This window comes from Prionailurus bengalensis, chromosome A1 (assembly GCF_016509475.1).
Source record: "Prionailurus bengalensis isolate Pbe53 chromosome A1, Fcat_Pben_1.1_paternal_pri, whole genome shotgun sequence".
In the NCBI taxonomy this organism is placed as follows: Eukaryota; Metazoa; Chordata; class Mammalia; order Carnivora; family Felidae; genus Prionailurus; species Prionailurus bengalensis.
This window is the reverse complement of record NC_057343.1, coordinates 179,996,951-180,006,185: the sequence shown is the minus strand read 5'-3', so window position 1 is coordinate 180,006,185 and position 9,235 is coordinate 179,996,951. Positions and strand designations below refer to the sequence as shown.

Sequence of the window (9,235 nt, the reverse complement as noted above, 5' to 3'; positions counted from 1 at the left end):
GAAGGAGGTGACCCTGGTTATCCTCATTGTACAGAGGAGGGAGCACAGGTTCAGAGATTAAGCAAGGCAAGGCACTCGGAAAACACGATCTGAGGAATTGGATTTTAATTCCTACTAGTGCGATTGCCACTTGGCTGACTTCTAAGACATTTTGCTGCACTGATAATCCAGTTCCCACTATTTCCATCGCAGTGGAATGACAATGGGTTTTTTTTTTTTGCCCCCAGGGCACAATTGCTCCTTTGAATGTGTTGTTCATTTCCCTAACGTGCCCCTTCGAGGTCACGGAAAGGTCATGGAATCTCGGCTCTCCGCTCCCTGCTTTTAAATAGATGGCCACCAGAGGGCGGTATATGTCTATGTTTCTCTAGCCTCAAGCTCAACCAGAAGCCACAACAGCAGAGAGGAGAGAGCACCAGGATGAGAGTCAACCTGGCTGACGCCTGGGCCAGACTTCCTCAAAGCCCACACTTGGGACAGAGAAGCCGGCCCCATGGCAAGCCCCAGCGTATTCTGAGACACAGCTTTGGTGAGCAAGAAAGGACGCCCAGATGACAACTCATAGTTGTTCATAGACGACTATTTGTAGACAGTAGGTAGTAAAACCGCAGTTTCTTATACTCATTTTTACAGGTAAAGAAACTGGCACAGAGACGAAGCTAGTCCCAAATCCCCTGATGCCCCATCCCGACCTGGAAACCCTGGGACTCGGAAGCTACTTGTGTCGTATGTGTAGAAAGGAAAAGAGCTCTAGAAGCCAAGCCCCTACCGAAGGGAAACTGGGGAGAAGGCAGGTAACGTCCGTGAGCCTGAGAATGCGGTAGCCCCAGCTGGTGGGCACCGGCCTTTTCCCCCACCCTCAGGCTCCTGAGTCCCTGATGAGGGCTCATGTTTACTGAGCATGTGCCAACTCTCTGGGACTTAGTCCTCAAAGCAACACGTGGAGGGAGCTGGTTTTCTCCATCACAGGTGAGAAACAGGCCCAGAACGGTCGGTTGCTATCTGAGGTATTCTAGTGTCATTAAGGAACTAGGCAGTGCCATATTAAGAAATAGAGTCAGGGGGCACCTGGGTGGCTCAGTCAGTTGAGCATCCAGCTTCAGCTCAGGTCATGATCTCACGGTTATGGGTTCAAGCCCTGCATCGGGCTCTGTGCTGACAGTGAGGAGCCTGCTCAGGATTCTCTCTCTCCCTCTCTCTCTCTGCCCTGTCCCCTGCTTGTGCGTTCTCTCTCTCAGAATAAATAAATAAAGAAGGAGAAGGAGAAGGAGAAGGAGGAGAAGAAGAAGAAGCCATTAGCATTGAGATGCAGAAAGTTTGGCTCCAAAGTCCAGACCCCTGACCTGTCTGCCCCCTGCACAGCCTTGCAATGCAGCACTGGCCAGATCACACCCCACTTGCCTCCTCTGTCTCTGGTTATTCATCACCCCCCACCACCCGCCTGTTTCCTCACACACTCCTCCACCCCTCCAAAAGTCAAGGCCAGGGGTAGAGGCCCTGGTCAGCCATGGTCTAGATGGGGCCTGTGCACATTCACCCTTTCTGTAAGCCTTGAGCTTCCTTGGGCTTCTGGGCCCAGCAGTGCACACAGCTGTGTGCTGGGCACGTACTCCAGGACAGCGGCAGGCCTTCCTTCTTTCCCCAGGCGTCACCCCAAATGGCAAGATTTTCCCAAGGTGAGAGCCAATGGTGAAACCTGGGCTGGAGGAGACGACACCAGGCCTCCTGCCCAGAGCCACCTCCCTGACAACACCTGTCGTCCAGGAGTTGCCAGATCTCAGGCTCTACGGTTTATACATATCACATCACTTTTTCCTGTATAATCTCCACGAGACAGTTTTGACGTGCAGCTCCATATAACAGTAAGCAAAGCGAGACCTTGTAAGATAAGAAATGTGGCTAAGATCACACAACTACCAATAGCAAGACAGGGATTGGAACCCAGCTCCACAGAAGCCCAGAGCCCAGAGTTTTTCATGTTCTATTGCTCCATCCCAGATATCATAATTCGGGGTCATTCTCATTCACAGAGGCCTCCCTCTGGAAGGAAAAGTTCAGCCTCAGCACTCCCTAAGCTGCCCTAGGGCCACACCTGCCCAACGTTTTGTTTATTTCCTTTAAGTTTCTCAGATTAGGATTTCCACTCGTGGGAAATTCAAAAGCCTGAAATAATTTCCTCCACAAAATGACCCTCGTTTATAGAGACATTTGATACCTTTCCCAGAGGCTCTAGGACTCGTCAGGGGGCATCTGGGCTGTAACTCCCAAACTTCCCCTGGGGATAGGAACAGCCAGCTCCTGTCACCTACCCTGAAGACCACAGCAATGCTCATGAAAATCAGGGATAAGGGCCTCTGGGAAGCTCTGGGCACCCCTGACCTGACGGCCTGATCCTGTGGCCAGGTGAGGGAGGACATGAGAGGCTGTGAGCTGCAGCCACAGGACTCAGGACTGTCGGCTGCACATGGGGCCAGGACTCCTAAGACAGGCCAGGCTTTCTCTGATCTCCAGTGGAAAGAACCAAGGCCCAGGGGCAACAGGGAGGCTTGGGTGAGCTTCCTCAAAAAAGTGCCTCTACAGGGGGTGCCTCGGTGGCTCAGTCAGTTAAATGTCTGATCTTGGCTCAGGTCATGATCTCATGACTTGTGAGTTTGAACCCCACGTCCGGCTCTGTGCTGACAGCTCAGAGCCTGGAGCCTCCTTCAGATTCTGTGTCTCCCTGTCTCTCTCTGCCCCTCCCTCCTCTGCTGTCTCTCTCTCCCAAAAAAATAAATAAACATTAAAAAAAATTTGTGGGGGGGCACCTGGGTGGCTCAGTTGGTTGGGCGTCCGACTTTGGCTCAGGTCATGATCTCATAATTTGTGAGTTCGAGCCCCACATCAGGCTCTGTGCTGACAGCTCGGATCCTGGAGCTTGCTTTGGATTCTGTGTCTTTCTCTCTCTGCCCCTCCCTTGTTCATGTTCTTTCTGTCTTTCTCTCTCTCAAAAATAAATAAACATTAAAAAAAATTTAATAAAAAGAATTAAAAAAAAAATGACTCTCCCAGCAATAGGCAAAAGGTGGATGAAGGGGTTAGGAGAAGAGCTCCTGACCAGCTTGACTGTGAACTTGTCACATGACTTGGGGTGCTGTGACTGTGAGCTGTAGATGGCAGGGTCTGGCTGTACAGTTAGCTATACCATCAGACCTGGGGTCTGTATTGGTGGTCTCTAATGTGACTGTTTCTTAAAGAGTCATGTCCCCCCCCCCCCCCCCCAGCAAGCCAGGCCCAGCAGAGAAACTTGAAACAAAAATGGGGCCTCCTTTGCTTTACTCTTCTGAGAGAAGGTGCAGTATGCTTACCCCATGCCTAACCTGGGCAGACAAGCCCTTTTGGAGTCACTTCATCCACTGTTCCCCAGTGGGGACAGGTGGTTTCTCAGGACCTGGGAGGACCCCCTCCCATCCAGTTACCTGAACTCATCCTCCAAGCACTAATATGCTGCAAACGAGATGCATTCCATGGCCCTCAGGTTTCCCACACGTCAGTCTCCTGACACAGCTGTAGAGGAGAGCAGACAGCCGGGGAAGGAGGGATTCCCTGAGAGGCGGCCCCTCCAGCTAACACAGGAAGTGACCTCCTTCTTCCCCTTCAGGCACATGGGGTCTGGAGGAGTGAGACAAAGTTGAATGGGGAGAAGGAAGGTAAGAGGGCAGGAGGGAAGTGGTGACCAGAGAAAGCGGACTGGAACTTTCTTCCAATCTGCTGATCCAAGAGAGAAGTACTCAGGCTGTACTAAAGCCTGCTCAGGGACAGCTGCCTACCCTCTGAGAAGGGGCCCACTCCCCTCCCCTCAAGCTGAGAGCCTGCCTGGGATGAAGGAAGGCTGGGGCAAGCCATCTCTAAGTTCCAGGAGGAGAACGAAGCCCAGGGAGGAGAGGGACCGACCGTAACACGGAGAAGCAGGGAGAGCTGGACTCCCGCTTCGAGGGCCTGAGGCAGAGATGGTGTGAGGAGAATGGTGAGTTGAGGGGTGGAGGGCTCTCCTCCAGGCCTCAGCTCTCGGGGCGGGGGGGGGGGGGGGGGGGGGGGGCTGCAATCTGAAACATGAAAGGCCTTTGATCAGATAGTGGCCCGGGGGGCCTGCTTGGCCCCTGCAGGCAGAAAGAAACTTTCAGAGTGCAAGTTCTCTCTCATCTTCCCCAGAAGACCATTCACAGTCTCTTCCTTTGGTCACTGTCTTGATGGGCCCTGCTGTTCCTCCGGGACAATCCCCAGGCTTGTCTACAAGCCCTGTCAAGCCTGCCTGCCCTGGGTGGTGTGTGTGGGTGCACACAGGGCGCCTACAGCCGACCAGCTGCCCTCTCTGGCCAGGCTCCTTTCTGCTCTTCTGATTCTCCAAGGCCAGGCTCTTTCCTGAAACTCCAGAAAGTGTGTCTTCACTTCAGAAGACCCAAAGATGTGGCTTCCCGTAAAGTGCTTCATCCAGCCTGAGTGAGGGGGCGGAGAATGAGGGGTCAGGGTGGGCAAGAAGAGGGGACAGGGGACAGGGAAAGCGACACACAGGAACTGAGAGACAGAGACAGGAGTGAAAGAGAGCTGAGAGAAGCAGAAACACACAGGAGGTGAGCAAGAGGGGACAGAGAAGTAGAAAGAGATAGAAACAAACTCAGAGAGAGAAAGAAGGAAGGGAAGGAGAGGTGTCCAGAACAGTGCTTTGAAAAGACAGAATCCGGAGAAGGGGGAGGAGGAGAAGGGAAAGAATTTGGCAGCAAGGAGGGAAGGAGAGAAAGAGATGCAGAGAGGACATTAAGAATGAAAGAAGGGGAGGAAAGGGGAGAGACAAGTGAGGAGACAACGGGAAGAGAGACAGAATGAAGGAGAAACAAGGCGAACCAGGTGATGAGGAGAAAGGAGAGAGATAAGGGGGCGAGGGGAACTGGGAAGAGAGAGAAGGAAGAGGGGCACCCTGGGCACTGTGGACATCAGCTACAGCACCGGTCTGAGCACGCGCAGTGGGCCTGGCCAGGAGGCCCCCTCCCCTTGGCTCTCAGGGCTGTTGGAGGAGGGGCGGGTCTGCAGCAGGTGGCCGCCCCTGGGTGGGGCCCACAGGCCAAGCCTGCAGGGGTATAAGTGGGAGGCTGGGCCAGCAGAGCACCTGTCAGGGACAGCTCCCCTGTGCAGGTGCCAGGCAGGTGGCTCCGGCCGAGACCAGCCCCAGCATGAGCTCCTTCGACCTCCCGGCGCCCTCCCCACCTCGCTGCAGCCCCCAGTTCCCCAGCATCGGCCAGGAGCCCCCCGAGATGAGCCTTTACTATGAGAACTTCTTCCATCCACAGGGCGTGCCCAGCCCTCAGCGGCCCCCCTCCTTCGAGGGGGGCGGCGAGTACGGGGCCACCCCCAATCCCTACCTCTGGCTCAATGGACCGGCCATGACTCCACCACCCTACCTGTCGGGCACCAACACCAGCCCCTTCCTGCCCCAGGCCTACGGTGTGCAGAGGCAGCTGCTGCCAGGCATGTCTGGGCTGGGGGGCGGCGACCTGGGCTGGCTGCCCATCCCCTCGCAGGAGGAGCTGATGAAGCTGGTGCGGCCCCCCTATTCCTACTCGGCTCTCATCGCCATGGCCATCCACGGGGCGCCCGACAAGCGTCTCACCCTCAGCCAGATCTACCAGTACGTGGCCGACAACTTCCCCTTCTACAACAAAAGCAAGGCCGGCTGGCAGAACTCCATCCGCCACAACCTGTCTCTCAACGACTGCTTCAAGAAGGTGCCCCGCGATGAGGACGACCCGGGTAAGGGGGCTGCGGGCGCAGTGTGGAGTGGGTGGGGCAAGCCTCCGACGCCCCCAAGGAAGGTTCATGTCATTCCAAACCAGCACCCCATTCTAGACAGTTCTGATATGGCTGTGTCCCCCCAAGACAAGGGGCTCAAGGTTGTCAGTGAAGGAGACTGGGAGAGCCCAGGGGGCAGATTTGGGTTTTGACCTTGGCTGGACCACGGACCAGCCAGCGACTTCCAGCATTTTAGGTCCCTGAGCCTCAGTTTCCCCACCTGCAAAGTAGGGAAGGTAACAGTGGCTCCTTTCCAGGCCTGTGATGGGGGTCATGAGATAATGTATGCAGGGATTTTGGTGCTAACAAGCACCCAGTAGACTATAGGAACTGTTATGATTAATCTGAGTCCCCACCCCTCAGCTCATAGAAAGTCCTTGGGGTGAGTTGGACTAGGCCAAGCCCAAGTGCACCCCCAGCCTTCTCGGAGAAGATCTAACTTTGTTGAATAAGCATGGGCCACATTGTGCTGCCTGCTGTACATAACCTTCTTTAATGCAACCCTGCAGGATAGCTCTTATTAAACCCATTGTACAGATAAGGAGACTGACACTTACAGGCATCCTGCCTAAGGTGACACAGAATGGAGGGATAGCCGCGGAGCCTGAGGCTGAGTGGAGGTCTCTCTACCACCAAAGACTGTGAACTTTTCCTTTTTAATGATGACTTTCTAAAATTCAGGGCCATACAGAATGGCCATACAGGGCCGTTAAAAACTCAGCTATGCATTTCCCTGAATTGAAGTCCATTCTTTTTCCCCCACAGGAAGCCAGGGCATGGCTCAGAGCCCCCACCTTCACCCACTTTGAGGCTAGCAAGGGTAGAACTATTGGGGCCCCAGGGGAAGGCAAGTGTCCAGTCCAATGACTGGCCTCACCCACAGGCTGAGCTCAGGCCTTACCTCTGGACAGCACCTCATGGTGATGCAGCCCAGCTACACGTCTAGCAATCAGCCCTTTCTCACAGTCAGCCTGAGGAAGAAGGGACTGGTACAACTGACCCACTTTTCAGACTAGGAAACTGAGGCTTGCCCGAAGTCCCTCCACCACTTAGGAGCAAAGCCAGGACTCAAGTGCACCCTTGGACTCCATGCCCAAAACTTTCAGGGAGCCCTGAAGTGTTTCCTTAGTTTTCTTCCACATCAGCAATGGAAGGAGCCCCTCCCTCTCCATTCCCCAAGCCCCTGAACGTCTCCCAGAGACCCGCATTGTAAGCACTTTCAGGACTCACGCCTTTGTGCTCCCAGAGGGCCCAGTTGTGAGCAGGGAGCTGAGCTAAAGATCCCTGTGTTTCCTGTACACTATTCCTCTGTGTCTCTCTCCCTGCCTTTTGTTCTGCCTTTTGCGTGTGTTTCTTTGGTGTTTAGTTTGTGACGCTACACAGAAACAGGAGCAGAGCATTTTGTCCATCTCTCTACTTAACCTCTCCCACTTTTGTGCCAGGCAAAGGGAATTACTGGACCCTGGATCCCAACTGTGAGAAGATGTTCGATAACGGAAACTTCCGCAGGAAGAGGAAGAGAAAATCAGATGTCTCCTCCAGCACGGGATCCTTGGCCTCGGAGAAAACAGACAGCAGCCTCCTGGCGGGAAGCCCAAAGACCGCAGAGGCCCAGGACATCTTGGACAGTGCGTCACCAGGCACCACGAGCTCCCCAGAGAAGCAGTCCTCACCTCCCCCGTCGGGTACCCCATGCCTCAACAACTTCCTCTCCACCATGACAGCCTATGTGAGCGGTTCGAGCCCGGTGAGCCGCCCTGTGGCAACACCAGGACTGAGCCCTGAGCCCACTGACAAGATGGGACAGAACTTGCTGAACTTCAGCTCCTACACCCCACTCACCAACCTCAGCAGCCATGGGGGCGGGGGCGAATGGGCCAACCCCATGCCCACCAACGCTCTCGGCTATGGAGGCTCTGTCCTCAACCAGTTCAGCCCTCATTTCTACAACAGCATCAACACAAACAGTGTCCTCTACCCCAGGGAGGGCACTGAGGTTTAGAACAGAACAGCTCCTGAACCACATGGACATGCATGGGAGGAAAGCAGTTGAGGCCTCCCATGCCAGCATCGCTGTGGTCCAAGACTCTCAACTACCCAGGCATACACAGGAAGCTCAGAGCAATTCATCCTTCCCCTAGAACATTGTGTAAACCTTCTGTTTATCTCACATACGTCCACACACACACTCACCAACTTTGCAGTGGAAATACTGGTGCTCCTGCTAGCAGTAATCATGGCAGCCATTTGTTGAGTACTTACTATGTGCCAGGTGCTATGCTAGGCTCTTTAAAGGCATGATCACACTTACTATTTACAGTTACCCTGTGGGGTTCAAATGAATCTCCTCCTTTAATAGATGAGGATACTGAGGCTCTAGGAAGCTAAGGAACTTCACAGGATTATACAGATTAGTAAGTGACAGAGTCATGAGTCGAGTCTGGGTCTGTATGACCCCCAGAGTTTGGGTGAACAAAGGCAGGAATGGAGCAATTGGTTGAACAGTCAAGGCAGGTCAGTGTGTCAGCTGCTTATAAGGCAAGCACATCCACTGCCCTATGGCTGTCCATCAAAATTTAGCCCTGGCCCCAGGCACATCCAGTCCTACTCCAAGTCCTTGTTCTGGGGCTCCCAACTTACCTGTAAGCACTTCTTTTGCTGCCATTCAGGAGGAAAGCCCAAGCTCATGCCCCTGAAGGACAGTGTGTCCCACCTCTCCCCACAGGGGGACATCACTTCCCCAGCCCCAGAGACCTTGAGCAGGGCAGGGAGAGGAGTCACGTACCCCATGCCCCCCACCCCAGCACTGTCCACTTACAAAATCTTGTAAAGCCCAGCTTCCTGTGTTCATGTCATGGACCAGTGAGCTGAAAGTGGCTGAGTCTTCCAAGAGAAACAAGGCTGAATGAGCGCTTCCTTTTTTATAGCCCGGGAGAGGTGAACGTCTGAGGAAACAAAGCCTCAAGGGAGGGACCTATAGCCCACTGCACAGGGGTCCATGCCTGCAGCTCCTGGGATTTTTTCTCATTTTTATATGTATTTACACGCCCGTGATGTGTCATCACAGCATACCCTGGGAAGTGTTTTTGTTTTCTTATTTTCTTTTTAATTAAAACAAAAACAAAAAACACTGTGCATGTCCCTTCCTTTTGAGTTTTCCTGTCTCTTAGCTGTTGGTCGACTAGTCATGGAGCCAAGTGCAGCCTGGAGCTGAAGGTTTTGGGGCCAGGAGACAGAGAAAGAATGGGCGTCGAGGATTCTGTCTTCCTCGCCACCAACGTGGAGATGGGACAAATGTCCCCAGTGAAAAGAGGGGCACTTGCAGGGATGGGGTAAGTGCATGAAGGAAGCCATCCATATTGGACACAAAACCGGAACTGAGCATGACTGTCTTTGCAGCTCAAGCAACCCTCAT

At 53.8% G+C, this 9,235-nt stretch overlaps 1 protein-coding gene across 1 annotated transcript; it reads left to right on the top strand.

Annotated features, from left to right (window-relative positions):
• The first annotated feature begins 5,152 nt into the window (after positions 1 to 5,152).
• FOXI1 (forkhead box I1) lies at positions 5,153 to 8,947 on the top strand. The gene is made up of 2 exons (XM_043596166.1): positions 5,153 to 5,781; positions 7,263 to 8,947. Exons 1-2 carry the CDS (start codon positions 5,205 to 5,207, stop codon positions 7,820 to 7,822), a joined length of 1,137 nt encoding a protein of 378 aa, XP_043452101.1. The 5' UTR covers positions 5,153 to 5,204; the 3' UTR covers positions 7,823 to 8,947.
• The last annotated feature ends 288 nt before the right edge of the window (positions 8,948 to 9,235 follow it).

Bases quoted from the DNA above. Each gene is read 5' to 3' on its own strand.
- FOXI1 (XM_043596166.1), top strand. From the start codon at position 5,205: ATGAGCTCCTTCGACCTCCCGGCGCCCTCCCCACCTCGCTGCAGCCCC. The intron at 5,782-7,262 runs GTAAGGGGGCTG...CTTTTGTGCCAG, and splicing joins CCGCGATGAGGACGACCCGG to GCAAAGGGAATTACTGGACC.